This window comes from Crocodylus porosus, unplaced genomic scaffold (assembly GCF_001723895.1).
Source record: "Crocodylus porosus isolate Cpor-Errol unplaced genomic scaffold, CroPor_comp1, whole genome shotgun sequence".
In the NCBI taxonomy this organism is placed as follows: Eukaryota; Metazoa; Chordata; order Crocodylia; family Crocodylidae; genus Crocodylus; species Crocodylus porosus.
In genome coordinates, this window is record NW_017728948.1 from 45,960,673 (window position 1) to 45,982,433 (window position 21,761).

Consider the following 21,761-nt stretch of genomic DNA (forward strand, 5'->3'; position numbering starts at 1 on the left):
GTGAGGGAGGGATTAGGGCAGGGACAGGGGCAGGCACTGCCCAACCATGGCAGGACAAGGCAAGGGATCATGGCTCATCCGGGGGGCCACAGGGAGGGGAAGGGGGTGGCTCCCATCTCTGTGTGCACTCCCAGGGGAGGCCTGGGCAGCATGTGCCTCCCAGACCTGTGCGCGGGGCAAGGGTGGGCTGTCACTGTGGGCTGGGACTGAGGGCAGTGCCGGGCTCTTCCCCGGCCTAACCCCCCCACCAGGCTGTACTTGAGGTGGGTGGTGGTGGTGCTGGGTGGGTGGTCGGGGGGCGCTGCGGTGAATTTTGGGTTGGCTGTAAGCCACCCCATAACCCCCCCTCCCTGTACCACCCGTGTCCACCCCAAGTGCAGCCCTGGCCCAACCCACCTTCCAGGAAGAGCCTGGTGCTGCCTCCAGCTTGCAGCAGCAGCCTGCCCTTGCCCTGCCCACAGATCCACAGGGCACATGCCTTCCCTAGGGGTGGACACAGTGGCAGAAGCCACCCCCGCCCCCCATGCTTCCCGGATGAGCACAGGATGGAGCCCCAAATAGCTTAGCTCTGGCTGGGCAGCATTCTGTGCTCGGCTCCAGCTGGGTAGTGCCTGCCCCAGCCCTTGCCGCACTCCCTCCCTCTCCACAAAGGCCTCAATATACCACCCCTCCCCACCTTCCTCCCAACAGACTTACTAGCTGGACACTGCTCTCCAAACTGCTGGGCTTGCATATTGGCAATCAGATCGGTGTCAGCTGATATTGTTTGTTAATAATCAGTCATTGGTATCAGCCCTAAGCATCTTGATTAGTGTACCCCTATCTGCAGAGTTTAGGTACCTGTAAAAACTCCCTCAGATTGAAGGCATTGAACCTGGCTGTCACATTTACTGAACAAATATGCTCTAATCTAGAGTAGACTATCATAGTAAAAGCTACTTAAGATGTCTGCCTTTTATTAATTTTCTTTTCCATATTAAACATACTGTTTAAACTGATTTGAAACATGCTTACAGATTACCCAATTTGCTTTCCATACTTCATTATTGGTCCTTACTTTGTTACTTGGTGACCTTGCTCTAATAACAGCCTTGAAATTGACAGAACCTAGTTAGTTTTAGTGTTGCAAATAGCACAACATTCTCAGTGGTTGAGATGGATTACAAGGATTAATGGACTGTGACAGGAGTATTGCTACTGAAGCCTTTCTATTGACGACTCCGCCCTCCTGTTATGGGCCAACTGCTTGCTTACTTGCCTGCCATGCCTTTATCTCAATTGATTAATTGATGGATGCAATTAACTGGAGGCTGCCCACTTTATGCACCCTGGTGCCAGGGGGCGCTATCTGCGGCTCCTTTTTCCTCCCCTACACTGCAGCCCAAGCCTTGCAGATGGTAGTGACGTGCTTTTGACCTGGGCCCTGTCGTGACTTGGCCCTCTCCTTTACCTCCTTGGGGCTTCTCACTGGCCCCTTCCTCTGGGGCTTCTCAGTGCCCCCTTGCTCTGGGGCTGGGGTCAATGGTCCCCAAATGCTGTGTCCTCTCTGGCGCCAGGGTACCCATGCTACCGTGGAGCTCCTGTGAGGCCTCCTCCAACCCCTAGTAGCCTCATCCGGTCCTCTGGTGCAAAACAGCAAACACAAAAACACAAAGTTCCTGGGCTATAACATAAAAAGCTAGACCGTCCAGCCAAACAACATTCAATCCCTTGCCAGGAAAACACTCCAACCCCCAGCAGCAACCAGGAGCTGCTTACACAGTCAGGGCTCTTCCCTCTCTCTGCCCTGGCCAAGCTCTTCCTCCCTTGGCCACCAGGGGGGCACTGCCCTCCTGGCCTCCTGACTGGGCTTATAGGAGCTGGGCCCTGCCCCTTCCTGTCAGCTGGCTCCTCAGTGGTTGTCCTGGCAACCAGCACCTGTTACTCTGGTTGCCCTGGTAAGTGGCAGCTGGGCCTCCCCCTTTCTTGCCCCTAGGGTTCTCTCTGAGCTGTTTTCTGCTCTCAGGTGCAGGGCACCTGGGTGCTCTGCGACATGGACCATTGCATATACTGGGCACTTTTCTCATAGCCACATATAGCAGCCTCATTTAGCATAAATTGTATATATACTATAGCGTCCTCCATCTTGAATGATTGTAACCGTGGTTGCTGTGAGGTCAGTGTTCTTCTTCTTTTTTTTTTTTAAAGAAAGTCATTTCAAACTTCACATGTTCTATAAAATTTAAAAATGCTAAGACCTTGCTTATTTATACACCACTGGAAATTTTAAGGTTTACTGGAGCTCCAAAATGATCAGAAATCAACATAATATCTGCAAACTGTTACAAGTTATAACACTTATCTGGGCTTGAATACTATTGATTGACTATAAAACAGATCCTCTAAAATGGTTTTGTGAACTGGAAAATCTGAGTATTTTTTAATGTAACACTTTAAAGCTTTTATTGGGCCATGTGGATGAATAGGAAGACCATTCTTTTACGTCTGCCATCTACTGCAAAAGAGAAATTTTGTTCAAAGAGTGGGGAAAAAAGCAAAGTATTTTGTTTTTTTTACCTTGGAGAATTGAAATCCATAGATGGTTTGATAAAGATAAGTTTAATAAAGCTGATTCTTTTATTGATTAGAAACTAGACACATGATTTTAGAAATAGTTACCTAATTTTTCTTTGTAGTCAAAAAAAACTCTCCAATACTTGCACTGTTTCTTTGAAAGAAATTATTTTGGCAGACTTATTTGACTATAGTTCCACTGAAATCAGTCTCTGTGTGAATGTAAGGTTCTGTGCAAGTGATTCTCTTCGCAAGTTTGGTATCTGATTTTCAGTTTCTTTACGTGCCTATTTTACTCTTGCAGTCAGATGAATTGACTAGTTTAGTTGTTGTCATGCTGTATGACTTCCAAGATCGAAAGTTCCAAGCCCGACAGATTTCTGATGAAGAGGAGCCAATAGCTGAAGTCCAAGAAGTAGAGCATTATCTATACAGGTATATGTAAGATTAAAAGCTGTGCTAATATATATTGGGATATATAAAGAGTTTCATAACCAATGATAATAGGAATGCACTGATGGAGATTTTGGAGGCCGATACCGAAAACTGATATTTAAGGAGGCATATTAGCCAGTACCGATCCAATATCTGATTTAGCTACCTCCAGGTGGTAAGTCCGGTGTGGTGGAAGGGGAGGTGGAGGGAAGGGGTGTGGGGGGACAGATCAAGGAACACTTTTGTGAAAGAGGGGGCAGGGGCAGGCACTGCACAGCTGGGGTGGGGGGGGTGCGGGACGGTGCTGAACACCCTTCCTCCACCCAAGTGCCGGGAGAAGCTGGGGCTGTGGTGGGCGGTGGGGTGGGGCTGCAATCAGAGCTCTGGTAAAATTTGGGGTGGCCACAGCCTCCTCCCAGTGCCTCCGGAGCCCACGCCGAACCCAGCCCCCAGCAAGAAAAGCCCCGAACAGTGCTGGCTCCGGCTCCGGCTCTACCCTGCAGCTGCAGCCCGCCCCGCGCCACACAGATCTGGGGCCACACACCGCTCTGCCCCTGCCCTCCCTGGGTGCAAGCAGCAGCAGGAACTGCCCCCACCCCACCAGCTGCGCCTCTGTCACGTACTACCCCCTGCCCTGGCTGAGCAGCGACTGCCCCTGTCCTCTCCCTCCCTCATCGCGGGGGATGTTGATCTGTCCCCCCATGCCTCTTCCCTCCCCTTCCAACTTACCAGCTGGAGGCAGCTCTCCATGCTGCCGGCTCTGCTCTGTGCTGCATTGCGACTGTGTGCAACACAGGCATTTATCTGCCAAATTATTGGCCCCATTGGGGCGATATCTGATATAGACAATTTTCTTTATATTGGTACTGATCCGATGTTGGACCGGTATATCAGTGCACCTCTAAATGATAGCATTTCCAGTTGTGAGTATTTTTTAAAATGCCCATTCTGATATAATTTGTTGACTTTTTTAAAAAATAATTTAGTTTGAAAGAAGCTTCCAGTTTCCTAAAGAAGAGGAAACTCGTACCTAATTAAAATCACATGCTAATGGTAGAGTACTTTTAAAAAAATGAGAAGTAAGTTAATATATATTTTTTCTTTAATCCAATGGAAAAAAATTATTATCACACCGAAGCCAACAACATGAAAAAATATTACCTCAGCATTCAGTAAGCAGGTTAATTTTGATCTGTGATGGGCAAAATACAGCTTGCAGACCAGATCTGGCCCTCAAGGGATTTTTTTTTGGGCAGCTGCAGGTCCCCCAGTAGTGCCAATTAGGCAAGTCTTACAATAAAAATAGCAGAACATAAAATAAAAACCTTTAAAATAGTGCTAACATAATTTCCTCTTCAGTCTTTTCTTTTAAGTAAAGCGCATTGGTCTTGCTATCAGCCTCCATATTTAATGAAGATAAACCAGGTCAGGTACCCCTCTGAATGACACTAAGTGATGCATATTAGCACACATAGTTGAGCAGACGTCCCTTAAGTTAATCTTGCTCCCTCCTCAGCCTGATTCATGGGGCCTTGTGCTCTGGGGCTGTGGGTGGGAAAGACAAGGACTCTATCTTCCCACTTCACTGGACCACAGACCAAAAGTGAAACTGCTTCACAGCTGCAGTAGCACTTGTGTGACTTGTATGCATGGTCATGGTACACATTTGCAAATAAACTGCAAGTCCTCTGTGCTTGCTTCCAACACTGTGTGCTGTAATAATTAAGCGCTCCTGCAGAGCCTAACTTCCTGATATTTTCTGTGGGTCCAACTGTCTGAGAAAAGGTGGATAAGTGTCATTAACCAGTGAAAATAGGATTCCCCATTTTGTGGGGTTTTTTCATTTAAAAATGTAGAGATTTCTATAAATTCACTATGAAAAGTTCTTACTAGAAATGAAAGGATAACAGTAAGAAAAGCTTATAAACTGTTTTGCTTGACTGCTTAGAAAACATTTAATAACAATATTTATTTGCATTCTCTCAATTTTGAGGGCTTCTTTTTCCTGTTTCCAAAGAAACTCCATTGCCATGTGTACATCTGTCTGTGGGCCTTTCTGTTACATTTAAAACTCACTTCTAATGTAAAAGTTTGAAATAGAAGCTATGACAGGCCAGTGGTTTCATTCTATTTCGTATTAGAGTCACCACTTCTTGAACCATTCATTTGGGCAAGTCACTTAGTGCAAAATCCAAATTGTTCTCTTAGCTGCCACCATGGTTGGATCCAAGTGGAGAGGGGGAAGGCACCACCCACTTTGGTTGTGTGGTCAGTGTGCAGTGAGCAATTTGAGCTCACCAGCTTGTTAGTGCAGCTACCGGCAGAGGCCAGGGAGTACACATTGCTACCCTTCCTGCCTTTCACCTTGGCTGCTGCCATTTTCCAGGGCAGGGGAAGAGGGAAGCATTTATCTTTCTGGTTTTTGGAGCTGCACCAGTTCAGCAGCACCTGGAAGCTGTGCTGATGAGCCAGAGAGCTTAAGGAACTCACTGAGCATGTGCTGCACAGCCAAAGAGGGTGTGGTGGCTACAGTCCCCCACCGTGGCTGCCTCCAATTTTGGTGTTGCGGTTCTAAAAAAATATGAGGCCTGACCACAGGAAGACGATTCATAGGAACACAGTTATGTGTCTAGACTTCTTATACAGTCAGCAGGTAGAGCTGGTTGCCTCCAAAAGACAATTGGGAGACCCAATACCAGGGAGCTCCTAGAAATAGCCAAGGAGAAACACTTAAGCATACAAGTGTCTGAGCTCCTCTAGCTAAAGCAAAAAGTGCTATTCAGGCATCTCTCTAACCTGGGGATTCAGAGCACCAAAAGTGGTAGTATCTTATTGCAGTGGTTCCTTGACCAATTACTGAGGCCCCCTTTGTTCTATAAGTTGTATAGTATTGGCCTGAAGATGATATTAACTAAAACCAGACTCGATGGGGATACCACAAAGAGGGGGAGAAGCAGGTACAAATGAGAAAAATACTGGACAATATACAAAGCAGAGAAAAAAATTAAGATGCCTTTTTGAAAAGCACATTGGTCTTGCCAATGCATTTAACAAATGGGCAATGAAGGCCAACTCACTGGCATAATGGAGACTGGTGAGATCACTACTTTGTGTAGAAGAGATGACAAACTGTGAAGGCCCTTAAAGATAGTTTCAAGCTTCACAAGTTAGGCCATTCCACCTGTTTTAAACACTAACATGAGATTAGCCAGGCTTTCAAAATATGCTGTGTGCTTGGCTTGAAGTTTCTTGACCTCATTTTGCGGGCTTGAGTACATCCACGGTCCCATTGCACCTACTACATTTGTTTCTCCCTTTGGTGGAACTCATTTGCTTTGCTGGGCTCCATTCCTTCTATGCACAATCTTTTGGGTCCACAGGTCACATTGCAAGGAAGAAATACTGATATTCTTCCGGATACTATCCATTCATAGCATTAACATATGATGTATCATCTCTATATTTTCATATCATTTGACCCAGAAAGCTATCAGTTTTGATATTTTAACGATCATGGTTGGGCATTGATTAGCATAGTATTTCTCAATTTGAAATTCTTCTCAAATTTAAAGGAGTGTTTCAGAGGTTGGTTACACTCAATATACATTTTCATCATTCATTCTCTTCTTGACCATGTGTTTTGTGAATGGAAAATGGTGACATTTTGGAGAAAAAGCTAGGAGAACCAAAAAGTCCTGAAGATGCACAGTCACATCTCTGTACAACAGTCTTGAAAATTTTAAGGTAGTTGGGATAGGAACTGCCCTGTGTGGTTTGCACAGTACATAGTGTAATGGGATCCATGCTTCACTGTAACTTGAAACATCATTGTAATGTTAATGTTGCATAATAGCAAGGTAAAATGAAAAATCTTGATTAAAGCTATTATTTTATATTTGTAGTTTTAAGACTAAATTGGCTGCTGCACTGGCAAGATGTCGAATTAAACATGATGCTCTTTCAATTGAACATATTCTACCAGAAACTATACGGAAACAGGAACAAAGGGCATCTGCTTTACCTTTGTATGCTTGGATAAATGCTCTTAAAATCAGGTGAGAGATATAAAGTTAATATTAATGTGTTAATTTTAGATTTTATGTATTCAACTGTAATCTGTATTTCTGCTAATTTGTTTTGAAGTGTGCATCGTTCAGGATTGCCTTCTAAGGCATAAACTTCTTGTAATGCACATGTAAGCTTCATACTTTCTTCAGTTTTTACTTGAATGTTACAACTAACACTAGTTCATACTGTAACTGAAAGAGTCTAAAGGAAAAACACAGCTTTTGTATTTTTTTTGGTTTACTTAGTTCAGTGGTTCTCAACTGGGTGCCATGATACCCCCTCAGTAGTATCATAATACAGATGTTGTGGTGGCCAAGTAAAACTGCTCCAAGCACAGGGCTGTAGCACACACATGCTGCTCCCACAGTAGGGTTTTCTGATAACCAGGGATCCGGATTTTCCATTTGCTTCAGAAGAACATGGATTTTCTCCTTCAATGGAGAAAAACGCAGATTTTCTCTTCAAGGAGAAAATCACGGTTTTTCCCTTTAAAGGAGAAAATTGTGGAAAACTGTGGGTTTCCCTTTGCAAGCTGGCTGAGTTCCAGCCTGCAAGGGGCTGCTTGGGTTTGGGGGGAGTGAGAGGAGGGCAGTCATTGGCAGGGGGGCACACATGCATGTGGTAGCCAAGCAGCTCCCTCCAAGTAAGTCTGTGGGGCAGAGGGCCACAATCCATGCGTTGGTTGGAGGGAAGGGCCACAGACCAAGCATTGGGAGGTGACGGAGGGGGGTCACCGGCGATGTGGCAGAAGGGGGCATGTGCGTCCCCAGCAGGGCATGGGGCTGCAGCCAGGCCAGATCAGCTCTGGACAGGCGCTGCCTCTGTGGCCATAGCTGCCAACGTGAGGTGCCCCTGCCTGCCTGGCAGCAGCAGGGGGCACAACTCTGCACTGTTGCCACTGCTGCTTCCTCACCTCATGATGGTGTTGCCACTGGATTTATGACCCAGATACTATGTGCCGGGCAGACCCAAACCCTCAGACTGACCATGACCTCTCCATTCAATAATAGGCTAATTTTATTGATGCACAGTGATAACAGATAAGAATAATGCAAACACTTCTCTATCTACCAGTCCAAGAGCTGTCATCAGAGTCAAGGTATGTCTGGTCAGTACATGAACTTCACTCTCTGAGGTTCTCTCTTGAATGTCAGATGTCAATAGCCTGGAGGTCAGAGGCCGAGGCCTGTTCCCCCCAGTGGAGTGGGTGAGATGGGCTGGTGATATGTCCTCTGTTCACAGTGGCCTTGGGTCCCCCAGGGGGCCTTTTGCTGCTCTGAAGTCCCTCCTTTTGTATCCTTTTTCTCCTTCTGATGACTCTTTGTCTTTGGGCATCACTGATTGATTTACCTGTGGTCTTCATGCTGTCCACGTTCTGTCCTGTCAGCATATTCCTTTCTTTCACAAACCCATCACATGTACACATCCTAATTTGGTTCTTTCCGGGTCTTGTTCTAATTTTATGTGTTTCCCCAAAACCAGAAATCTCAAGGGCTCTGTAGCTGAGCACTGACCTGGTGCCACCTTATTTTATGTCATGGAATAGTGCTATATGTGCTGCTTGCCAGTCAGATACAGTGAGCCTTGAGGAAACTCACAAACAGGCTTTTTAGAAATCATTGAACCCTTGCCATTGTCCTGGACCATTGTTCTAATACATAGCTACTTTACCTACAAGCCAGTTCCCAAAAGCAAACCTCTAAATATTATTTTCTAGCCATTATGTGGCGTGGCACTCCCTCTAACACCAGGTCCTGCCTGCTGGGCCACAAAGGCAGCTCCTGCCCAGAGCTGGTCTAGCTTGGGTGTAACTCCATGGCCCATTGTGGGTGCAGAAATCTCAGGGGGCATGTGCCCCTCCTGCCATATTGTTTGTGCCCCCCTCACTTTCCAAACACACCTACTCCCTTCCTCACACACTGGGGGTCTGGGGGCAGGTGATTGTGCATTGGAGTGAGGGGCACCAGCATGGGCAGGGCACTGGCATATCAGGGCTGCTCAGCGCTACAAAGCAGCCCAGGGGACAGTCACAGTTGGATTTGTGTCCTGGTCAGTGAAGGGGTTGGGGGAGCTCTGCTTTTCCATGATAAAAAAACTCCAAAATCAAACCCCAAAATTCATAGCTATTTAGGATTTATTATAATGATTGAGGCACTGGTAGGTTTCCAAATTGCTTTTTAAATTGTAAATATATCAGTAAATCACGGTTATTTTAATTGCCTAAAAATCTAGATTTTGGGGGTTTTAAACGGAGAATTTGTGATTTTTAAACACAGAAAACCATGATCCCTGCTGATAAACTTAAAGCAAGCAAGTAAGTTGGCCTGGGCTGCAGCCCTTTCTGGTTTGCGCCCACCAATGCTCCTCCCAAAAATAAAGGCCTTTGGAACAGTTTCATTTGTTCTGTGCACCTCTGTTTCTGGGACATGCTGTAAGGTTGGACTTGGAAGGCTGCAGCACAAGCCAGTTCTCCTGCCTGCTTTAGAGTTATCAGAAAATCCAGTTACAGAAGGAGTGCAGTATGCGCTGCAGTATTTTAAAATACTTTTTTATAATAGAAAAAATGTTATTTTTAAGCTGCAAAAATTGGTAGAGGAGTTTGGGTGAAGGCATAATATGCAGCTGACAGTACCCCTTTAAGTTCTGTCTCTGGTAGTGTGCATGTCAATACAGGATAGCAATTTTAATATTTATTTATAGTAATGGAAACTGATGTGATAGATTTACCAAATGGTCCTTCCAGTAATTCTTTCATATTCTTTCTTACTTGAATGCGTTTTATATCTTGTCTATTTTAGATTGTAAGTGCCTCAGGACAGCTAACATATCTTCTTTTGGTTGTGATTTTGCAACCTTTACTTAGGCTGAATATGTTAGTTGACCTGACTGATTGTTGCCATGTTGGCTCTCCATTTACAGTATATTCTGCAAGTGTATCGCACAAATAATAAATTACACAAATAATAAATTGAAGTAAATAGTATACACTTCTTGGTCTGCGTATTGTGAATTACACTTGTTAAATGTGCATATGTGTATTATCTTTGCACAAACTTTTTTTCCAGAGACTAAGCACTAAATTCACTGTAGAGTGCTATTCCATTCAAGTCAATCTAACTGAACCAAATTATGCCAACAGTAAATTTGGTGCTATCTGCCAGACTAGCTCTGATTATTTTGAATTTTATGGTATGTTTGAAGCAAAAAAGCTAAGTTTTTGGATGATTCCTTGAGATTTAACTTTGTATATTCAGTGATAATGCTTATTATAACTATTATGAATCTTACATATATTTACAGCCCTGAAGAAGTTTATAGAAATTTAACAAAAGAAGGATTTACCAGAGTTGACTCTATATCAGATTTGGAGGGTTATACATATTGTCTGGACAAACACTGCCAGGATGTGCTGGTGTTTCCTTCCTTTCTTAAAGAAGAACTACTCAACTTGGAGCTTTTCACAGATTACAAACTCTTAATACAGGTGAGTTAATTCAGTAAGTAGGAGCTTCCTTAATCTGATCTGCAAACTAAGGGTAGAAACAGACATCAACTTGTATTGCTTTGGTGCCATCATAATATTTTTTTTGTGTGGTAGCACAGAAGCTAAGCGAACATACATACATACCTATTGTTATGCCATGAATAATGGTCACAACAAAGGTGGTATCCATTTGTTTTGCTATTTAGCATTTAGCAGCAGATGTCTGTTTACTTTATGGTGCAAGAGTGCAGGAAACCCAGAGTTGCCTCTGCTTTCCAGGGGTTTGAGGGGTCTGATTCTGTGTATCCCAGGAATTCCTGTGCAGGATTGGGTTCCTTAAGCCCCGGAAGCACCTGCCTGGCTTTTCCTGCTTGCAAAGACATGTCCGGGAGACATGTCTCAGTAAGGGGGAAAGCTAGGCAGGCACTCCCATGGCTTGGGGCGCCCAGTGTTGTGTAAGAATTCCCAGGGTGTGCAGGACCAGGCCTCTCAAGCCCCAGGAGAACATGTCGCTGGTTGTTTGCAGCATCAACAGGGTGGGAAGTGGGTGATGTGTTTTTCCCAGTGAAGCAGCTTAGCTATGCTGAGGTGCATCCCAGCACAACTGGTTTTGCTCCACTAGCAATATCTATTTCTAGCCTAAGAGAATGCTGTGCCTTAGAATCTGTTGCATGCCTTTTCCTTCTTTATTTTAAATGGCTAAAAGTAGCTAGCTGCCAACAGTTTGTGAAATGTCCTAGATACTGTCTTTATAAAAACCATAATCATTGAATCATATTGACACTTGAATGTAAACGCTTATAAATGATAGTCAATGTAATCAGTAGGATATTTAAGTTAAGATTTTATTTTAAAGCTGTTTTCAGATAAAATTTTCAGAAGTACCCCAGTGCCATCCTCAAAAATGACTTGGAAAATGGGACCTAAACACCACTTAAGCATCTGATTTGGATGCTTTGAAAAATTTTACTCCTAGTCAATAAATAATGGCATCATAATACTTATAAAATCTTTCTTCCTGCAGTTCCATGCTTGCGGTGGAATAGTCACTGCTGCCTCTCCATGCATCATGTAGAAAGGTTCCTAAACCACTGACTTTGCAGTAGGTTAAGTGGTCTTTCTCCTGACTTGCACCCAGTATTCCCTCACGCCAGCTTATTTAGAGCTTCCTACCATAATACAGAAGTGAGGTAGAGCCCTTTGTACAGATGTTTTTCTGGCAACCCTGGAATGATCTAGTCAGTATTTTCAGTTGTAAGTGATCTTCAGTTACATAACTTTGAGACTCCTTAAAAAGGCCTGTTTTTTTTTTCCAGAGAGGGAGCTCATAAGTTAAGCTTTCACAATATGACCCAAGCAAGCACCAAAACCACCACTTCTGAAAACGTTAGTTCCACCTGCATGTTAAATACAGTCACTGAATAGAAACTCTATTCATATTTACCTGAATTCAAGATTAATTCAAATTTAGGACAACTCCTGCTATACTTGGATTCTGTACATGGAAAATAAGCAATTTGTTATCATTTTTCATGTATAGAATCTAATTAGTGCAAGGTCAACCTTAGTCCTTCCCAGCAGGGGTGTGTGGACAGTGGATTGCAGTTCTGCCCTGGCTCCAGACCATGCTGTCGCTACTGCAAGATCCCAGCCCTGACGCTGGCACAGCTCCCTGCCCAGCAGTGTGCCCTGCTAGTGCTGCTGGGGTTGGTCTCCATGGAAACCGTGGCCTCCCATTGTCACAGTCCCATTGCTGACGGTGTCTCAGCAACATGGGCAGGGGCTGCTGGGAAATGGAGTCCGCCATGGGCCTGAGCCAGCTCATGGGCTGGACTTTGCCTGCCCCTGCCTTAAAGGAACTCTGACTACCTCAGCTAGGATATGAAGCAGGGGAATAGCACTTAAGAGCCATATTAAATAAATCTGAAGAGATGCCTGATTTCACCAGTTGGGGATGAAAATCACTGTTGATATAACTGGTACTCCCAGATTGAAAGCCAGATGTACCTGTGTAAAGAAGAGCTGCAGAATCCAGGTCTTGGAGCTGCCTCAGCAGAACCTTAGCACATATTCCAAAAATAGGCAGTTTGGAGGCAGTGATATTAGAAGAATTTGTCAACATCAAGAGAGATTTTCTTGAGCTCCAGAAACATTTGGCTTCTTCAGACATGTAGTTCACCTACAACAGAAGGGCTGTTTAATAGCTAGGTCCTAATGTAAGTGATTTTTATCAGCAAAGCATCTTCCTATGAGAGAACCTCACTTCTGTTTCTGATGCAAATGAGCCTAGGTTAACTCAGTTTTTCAACATCCAGAAAGATCTGCTCATTAGAACTTTGCCAAGTCTCTGGTGGCAGCAATGAAACTTTTCTTCACATCCTGCAAATCTACTGTCAAAGTTATTAAAAACAACTGTCACAGTTTGTCAAGTTCAGCGCGGTGCTTGTCATCTGTGTTCTACATGTCTCCCAGCTTTATCTATTCCAGGCCATCGGTATCCTCTAGGGACTTCTGATGGCGCCATGAAAGGTAAGTTTAGTTGATATAGCACTGGTACCTAAAAAAGGTTTATAATGTCATACCAGGTCATTTCGCAGAGTCATCTGAAAATGAAGTTTCATTTGTTTCTAACAATGTATCAATAAAATGCATACTTCCCTACAATGTAAAAAGTGTGTTAGCAACCTCAAATTGGAGGAAGTAATAGTTGATCTATATCACAGATGCACCTTTATCTACAAAAATATCTACTCGTAACATTAAGATCACCCATTCAGTCTTTTTGGAGGTCTTCTGGGTCTTTATGATCTCTGGGTTCAAGTCTGTATCAATGAAGCAGATGTTGTTCCAGGGTAAAGAGATTGCATTTAATCAGGACTTTCTCCATATCTCTTCCTTTGAACTGAAAGGTGTTGCTTCTCCTTTGTAACTGGATAGTGCAGCCATGTGACTGTCATTGCATGTGTCTTCATGTCATAGAAAATGTGAAATAGCAAGCTTTGAGGGTACTGCCTTCAGTGGGTGCATCTTGCATATTGTTCAGCATTTATTTTTCACAGTAATTTGCTTTAAGTCTTTTTTGGGGTTCACTGGGGGTAATGAAAACATTTCTACATTTCTCTTACCCTTCTGTGCCTGTTGACAAACTTCATCCTTCCTCACGCTGAGGCTGGAACTGTATAGTTTGCTTAATTTAGTTACTTACGTAAAATTTGCTTTATATTTTGGAAAGTACAGTTCGGTATGATTAGCTAGCCATACTTGACTGTATGGACTCCCTCCATTTCCCTGTTTGGGTGAAATGGATGAGCCCACTTTTGTAGTTTGAAAAAGTACAGTACTAGGAGAAGCCAAATTAATAATATTTAGCCTGAACTAAAATTCAGCAACTGAAATCTATCAGTTCTTAATTAGCTGTATTTAATTACCTGATAATATGCATTGTCTTCTAGGATAAATCTCGCAGCCTTGCTGTACATTCTGTGAAAGCCTTACTGAACATGGATGACGACATCATAGTGGCTCATATGGGTTCCTGGTTGACTGTTGCCCATATATCAGTACTGACAAATCAGAGCGCATCTAAAGTATTTGTATGTGGAGTAAAATCACAGGCAAAGGGAGCTGAGCTGAAGGACATGTTCAGATGCCTGGACTCTAAAAGTATGAGTTAACCTTCTGTTTTATAGTATGGATATTTGCAGATGCCATTAAGTGTAATGACATTTTAGTGATTATTGTTGTTTGGCTATTTGGTAGCACAAAGACATTTTATATTTTGATACAAATATTTAAAATAATCTTTCAGTTATTTAGCACGGTCTGGAGATGTTCTTATTCATCTGTATTCATTCGTGTTCATGGCAGTGTCTAGACTAGTATTTTGCAACCTTGGTAGACTCAAGGCACCCCTTTGAAAATGCCAGCTTCCACTCATTTTTTGACTGCAGAAGAAAGAATAGTGCAATTCCTCTGTTGCAGAAAACTCAGAAAAACCACAAGTTTCCAGAAAGTTTTTGACACTGTGGATTTCTATTTGAAATCTCTGTATTTACCTTGTTAATCATGTTGGTGTTTGCAACCCTAACAGTGCTACCATTGAGCAGTACCACATGGCATACTTAAAAGCATCTTGCAGCACCCAGGGGTGCCATGGCACTTTGCTTTGAGAATCACTGACCTAAGACCATAAGAGCCAGATTCTCTTGTTGTTTAAGTATTCTTAGTGAGATTCTGTTTCACCTTGAGCCCCTGAAAAACTGTTAATGCAAAAGGTGGACAGCCCCCCTCAATCTCCTCCTTGCTACTTGTTGATCCAGTCTGGAAGGTAAGATGGCAGTTGTTATAAAAAAGATGCATTAATGGATTTTTCAGAGATTCAAGCACTGTGGAATAAATTGCACTTGCCTAAGTGCCTAAATGGATTGTTGTCTATTCCATTTTCCTGCCTTATAGATAACAATAGAATCTGCCTATTTATGTCTTCATTTTTATTAGGAAATGGGTCAATTAGGGGTTCCCAGTTGGCAATGCTGTTCCTTAAGCCCCAGAGAATTCTATCTCTGCAACTGAAATGAAGTTATAATTGTCACTAATCTAACTTTCTTAATCAATTAAGATGGTGGTGCTCAACCTTCCAGGTCTGCAGGCCAGATCCCATGCGTGGGCTCAGTGTGGTGCATCTAGCCTGCCCCCACACTCAAGGCCATGCCATCCAGCCTTATTCCCATAGGTCTAGAAATTTGGCAGAAGGGGAACAGCAATTAACACTGCCACTTCTCCCCAGTGTCAATTTTTTTGTGCATAGCGACCCATGGGATGGATGACATTGCCTTGCAGGCTGGATCTGGCTGCAGGCCAGAGAAGCACCATTAATTTAAGAAATAAGGGAGTCTTTTTGTGGCATAAGACAGACTGATGTAGAGAGCATTCCTCAGTAAACTCCCTGAGGTGAAAGTGGGATAGAGTGCTTCTTTCAGCATTCATTGGGGTTCCTGCATAATTTAGGAGGGGTTGTTGCAATGTAATATAGTTTTTATATTCAGTTTTCTGGCCATATGTTCATTTTACTTTCAGTTGCATCTGATTTTGTTAGCTCAAGAAAGAAATCCCAGATGTGACTCTAAAGGCATTTTTGGGAATTTAACTTAAAAATCCTCTTGACGAGCCTTTCTCCTAATTGTACCACCAGGGCATAATGTGAAAAGGCTGTGGGATTCAGTCATGGGCTCTTGCTGTAGAGATGATTAAGTAACTGCAAATATAGTTGTGGCAGATGCCAAGGTCCATGTTCTGAAAGGTATTTGAAATCAATTGGAATTAGATGCCTTTGAGGACTGAGTTTAACTAGTGAAATTTGCATAATGTCAATGTGATTACAGTTTTATTACAGTAGAATATTACTGGATTGCTTTCATACTTAGCTTTCAGTGTTTGCTTGTTTCTCAGATACTGTGCTACTATGTGAGGATTTTACAGAGATTGAACCAACAGATCATAGACTGCAAAAAGCAAAAGTTATTCTGTTGCTACCTTGATGTTCAGGACTGGGTGTTAGTAACCCAATAGAATTTATTCTAAATGAACATGAAGGTAATCTTATAATTAAACTAAATAGGATAAAACCATTTTGTTAGCTTTTTAACTGCTTTTGAAATGTTGTTTGTGCAGTGCTTACTATTTGTGTCCTGATTTTTACTACAATGAAACAACTAACTTAGTTCTACTAATAAATATTAGTCATATGAATAACTAAATACTTTGAATATACTACTTGTATAAATGTAAACTTTTGAAGAAATGCCATTGTATTACTTCATGACTGAAATTACAAGAATGAATATACTCTGATCATTAGAAATGGTAGTGGAAATATCTGAAAATTAAGACTATTGGAATTTCTAAAAAGTTGAGTTTTTTAGAAAATTCTAAATTTCAAGTTCTTTTTGAATTTTTAGGTAAATTGAATTTTGGATAATTGTAGTATCGTTTAATCTGCAATTACAAACATTCAGTTTTCAGCAACAGTGGTGTTTGGCTGTAATGCATGTTGGTTAAAGAAACCAACTATAAAGTGTATCTTTAGTACTCTCATATACCAGTACACTCTTTTCTGTAGAGCTGTTTTTCACCAATGCTAAGATGTTTTTCTCTTGGCTCAGAGTTTATCCCTGATTGTAGAAATGTTTGATTTTTGTTTAGACATAAAATTTGGCAATTATTTTAAGTGTCTATCTGCTACTGTATTTAAGAATTAATAATCTGCCTTTATGACATCATCATTGGCTGGTAGGCTGCTTGCAGATGTGAAAAAACAGGTAGGCTGCTTGCACATGGGGAAAAAAATCCAAAAAATGGTGCTTTACTTCAAACTCGGCATGCTCCAACGCCAAGCCCAGCACATTCCCAGAAAAGGCATTGTGTTATTTGGACCTGGCTCTCCTAACTTCTGTATAAATTGGGCGCTTTAGTGCAGCTTTTTTGGCACTTTCACGTAATAGCTGGTTGAATCGACTTTAGATAAAAACACACAAAAGCCCCACTAAAGCACCTGATCTATACAGATGCTGCAGAGCCAGGTTGAAGTAACACACTGCTTCTTCTGGTAAAATGCTTAGTGTGTCGTGTGTTTTCCCCCTTCCCCCCCAATGTCTGTCAGCACCCATAGTATAAGAAGAAATGTGATTCTAAAGACAGAAGATGATGATTCAACTGTTAAGTGAAACAAGGAGCTATTAGGATAATCACAATAATTATAGAAAATTAATTATTTTCTACACAAATCTGTGTTTTGGGGATATTTTAGTTTACTAGATGGTTAATACAGAAAGATAGTTCTTATTCGATGAGTTATGAGATTGTGATAAAAATAAACTCTAGATGTCTGAGAGATGTGTGAAATGCTGCTGAAGGAGGCAGCTGCTGATAGTTTTCAAGTTGTCTTGTCTCTCAGCAGTAACTCTGTCACACTACATAGACATATGGGTAGATTAATAGCAGTGCTTAGTGGAGTCCTATATAATTCCCCATTCACTTTATAAGTGATAACACAGTAAAACTCTAATTCTTCTAATTGCAAGGGAATAGGAAATTGAAACTTTAATACAATTTAGAGTTAAAAAGTTATATGGCTTAAAATTTTATATCTCCTCTGAGCAGAAACAAAGACTGCTTGCAGACATTAAAAAAATACAAAACCCCAAAACCTGTGCTTTACTGGAAGCAGCAGCCTGTTATTTCAACCCGGCTCTGTAGTGTCTGGAAAGATCAGGTGCCAAAAAAGCCCCACTAAAGCACCTGGTCTTTTATAGACATCAGGTGAGCCAGGTTGAAGTAACGGGCTGCCTCTTCTCGGCATGCATGTGGGGCTCCATGTGAGAATGCACCAAGTTAAAACAAAGCACTGGGTTTTTTGTTTTTTGGGCAGAGAGGTACATCTGCACCCATTGATTAAGGTTGGCTCGTGCAGCAAGGAGAAATGGGGAAGCAGATACAGACTTATTTCATTTAAAAAAACTTGAGTACTTTTCTGTTAACTCAGTAATGACCGTATTGTGGGATGGGAGGCTTTTAACTGTGATTATTAGCTGGGGTAATGATCTTGGTGACTATGGAAATAATACAGGAAGTTGCATTCACATATAAACTAGATAACTAATTGGAAGGGAAAAAATAATCATATAGATGTCTCGTGGGCTGAGGCCTTGCACTTCATTACACTTAACAGCAACAAGATCTGTTAATAGGGAATTTTCTGCAAATTGGAATGGATTTTAAAATACAGATACAAGATTCACATGTAAAAATAAACCTGACTAATGCTATTTAATAATGTCTTTCTACATTTAGATGCAGGATTGCTTAAAGACCTTTTCCAAGGATCTGTAGCTGAAGATAAACTCGGTGTTCTCGCTGAGCAGCAATTTAAGGAGTTAGTGCATGCTATGCAGTGTAAGTCTGCTTGCTTTCAAGTTTGCAAAAATTGGACCAAAATTTAATACAGTGAAAAACCCCAGTGTACACTAAATGTTCAGTGACAAATGTCTACGGAATTCCTCAAATAACACACATCGAACTTACTCTCTCAATCTCCTACTCTGAATATGTGTATGAGAGATGCTAAGTTCTTCCCTGATGATGATCCTTTCTGTATCACATGAGATGTATTTGGAATACAGAGTTCAGTTCCAGGTATCACATTACTAGAATACAAATTAGAGGCAGTCTGTAGAAGAAAAACAAAGATGATCAAAAGTGGAAAGAAAAATTAAAAGGACTAACTGTGTATAATTTGGCTAGTGAAAAAAGCAAAAACAAAGGCCCAAGTCCTGGCACCTGCTTAAACTACTTATGCTATCCCGTAATTTCTCAGTGTGACACAAGGCCATTGTACCATTACTTTTTATTGCCACCCCTACTAGTCCCGTTACACAAGACATGGACAAGAGTTGCCTGTGTCCCACTAATCATCAGCTGCAAGAACACTGGCTGCTAGCCTACAGTAGAATGGCCTTGAGGCCACACTTGTCATGTAGGGAGCTGGCCTGTTGCCTTTCATTGTGGCTGCAGGATTGGAGAAGGTTTAAAGGTGAATTGTCTTTGTTCCATTCCCTTTCCATAGCATAAATAAATAAAAAGCCCCCCTTCTGAACTGTGTGAATACAGCTCAAGACACAGTCCTTGAATCATTTTTCACTTTGCAAATATTTGACACAAGAGTAACTATTTAGGTTGGCATATATGGATATTACTGTATGCAATAGGGTGAAATTAAAAAAAGATTTATCCTTGTATAGCCATAAATTTCTTGGCAACTAGATTTAGAGGTGCAAGTAACTCTGTTGCTTGAAAAATAAAAACAAACTGGACTAACTACTAAAAATATACTGTAAAACTGTCCCACATTGTGATGGAGAGATGGAAAAAATGATATAATATATTTTTCTGTGTCACTTTTATGATTTTAAGCAGTCTCTGAATATTAACTTATTGTTCAATGTTCTATCAATAGATATCTGGTAAATTCCCAGTTATTTTCATAACAGTTGTACATCTCTAGCCTCTAGCTCTAGTTTTTTTAATTTGCTTTCTTTATTCCAAAAATGGTAATTTGGGATTTTTTTAAATGTTTATAGTTAATAAAGTGCAAGCCATTGTCTATTGCACTTGTTCAATTTACAAAGAGGAAAATGAAGAAGTAGTGAACAAAGCTCTAGAATATGGAGTGGAAGGAGGTAAAGTACAACCTTACAGGTAAGGAATAGCTTTTTTGCATGTAGAAAATGTAAAATTTAGAGAATCATAAAAATACTCTCCAAGATGCATTATGCCATTTTTGGTCAATTATACTGGTAAATCACTTACCTTTTTTGGATTATAGATTTATGAAGAGTATTTTAATTATTCATTTAAATTTGTTTGTTCATTCCACTGAAATTCAAATTTTAAATTCAAGTAAATATGGCCACTGATGTATTTCACTTCCCCTTTAATGTTTTGCTACATGTAAAGGAATGCCAGATTGTCTAGCGCTCTTATGTTCACTGACTTCACATTTTAGCTGGAAGTTTCAGTGGTTCTGTCTTCCAGTATTCTAATATTATAAAAGCCTAAATCTGTCTGTCTGTCTGTAATGCTTTATATGTGCTCTGATTGGCTGACAGCCAGCCAGTCAGAGTGCGAAGAAGTGTTCTGACGGAAGGCAGCCCACGGCTATGATGGCGGGGACACAGGGGATGGAGCGGGGTGGTGGGGAAGGGAAGCCAGCCTGCTCTCCACGCCCACCAGTCATTCTTGACAGGCAGTTGGCTAGTATTCTAATATTATAAAAGCCTAAGTCTGTCTGTAACGCTGTATTCACACACTGATTGACTAACGGGAACAGCCAATCAGAGTGCTCCAGGTATAGGGGAGCACTGCCATGATTCTGAAGCCACGCTGAGGACCGGACGGGGGTGGCCCGGTCCCTGCAAGAGGCAGAACAGCGGCAGCATGGGGCGTTAGGTGGCGGAACTCCATCCCAGCCCCCCGCCCCCACCATCAGTCTTGACAGGCAATTGGCTAGTGTTCATATAAATATATAAGACTCAGTTGTCCTGTCTGTTTATTCCAAGGATCTGGGAAGTGACTGTCTGACTTCTGCAAACTTGCTAAGATTCATGTAGGTTTTGAAACTAGTTTGTTTTTAGAGGATTGCTTTTCCCATCTCATGTCATGGGCATAGTGAGATAACTTCCACTTCCTTTTTCCTGACACAAAACAGAATTTAAATGCTGTTTCCTACTTTTTTTCATTCCCGTGAGAGAATTTAACTCATACTACATACTGAGGGGAGCACTTAAATTCGTTTAAATGCAGTTTAATCCTGAAGCAGACAGGCTTACAACCATGTCAGTTTAAAACTTCCTGGAACAGTTCAACAGTGTACCTGGAAAATGAAAAATGTTGACACAGTTCACTGCATGGTGGATTTGATTTAAATCAAATCTATTTAAGTCACTGGGTAGGAAGCCTCGATTTAATCATTTTCTACAAAAGGTGCATTCTTGTTTGATATCCTTTTATTCATATAACTTCATGAAACTTTGCACTTTCAGAGAAAGGTAAGGGCTTAACTGGGTGTATACAAACTTGCAGAGAGACAAGAGGGCTAATGGGTTGGTAATCAGGTCTGTTATCTCTCATCTCCGTAGACTGCTGTTAATAAGGAGTTTGTTATCTCTGGAGACAACAAACTATCCCTATGCCTGAAGAAGGGCATTTGTGCCCAAAAGCCTACAAAGAACATTTTTTGCAACTAATTAGTTGGTCTAATGCCAGGGTTGTCAATTGGGGTATGTGTACGCCTGGGGACACCTGGAAAGGGGTTATGTGCCCCCAGCCACCACCCTGTGCCTCCACTTCCCAGAAGCAGTGGGGTGAGGGCAGCGGCTTCCCTCTGTGAGCTGCACAGGTGCTGACCCACCGGCTGAACACATTGGGTGGGGGGAGGGCATGGAGGGAGCTCACGCGCCACCATCCACCACCCTGTGCTAACACGTGCAAACCCTCCCTCCTCCCCCCACTCCAGATCTGGCTGCTGTGGTCCCCCCTCCCCCTTTTTAAGGAGTGTACCCCTTCTGGGTACAATTCTGGCAAAGGTTGAAAACCCCTGGTCTAATAAAAGATATCACATCTACCCTAAGAACCTTGTCTGCCTATATAGTTTCATAGTTTCTAGGGT

The 21,761-nt window shown here is 42.1% G+C and overlaps 1 protein-coding gene across 1 annotated transcript in view; it reads left to right on the plus strand.

The window, feature by feature from the left end:
• Nucleotides 1-21,761, plus strand: part of NSUN7 (NOP2/Sun RNA methyltransferase family member 7) — a 44,874-nt gene that overhangs the window by 13,190 nt on the left and 9,923 nt on the right. The window contains 7 exon segments of the mRNA XM_019552779.1: nucleotides 2,858-2,988; nucleotides 6,891-7,043; nucleotides 10,357-10,540; nucleotides 13,993-14,203; nucleotides 15,989-16,132; nucleotides 18,389-18,490; nucleotides 19,675-19,792. Coding sequence (XP_019408324.1) covers nucleotides 2,858-2,988; nucleotides 6,891-7,043; nucleotides 10,357-10,540; nucleotides 13,993-14,203; nucleotides 15,989-16,132; nucleotides 18,389-18,490; nucleotides 19,675-19,792 — 1,043 coding nt within the window.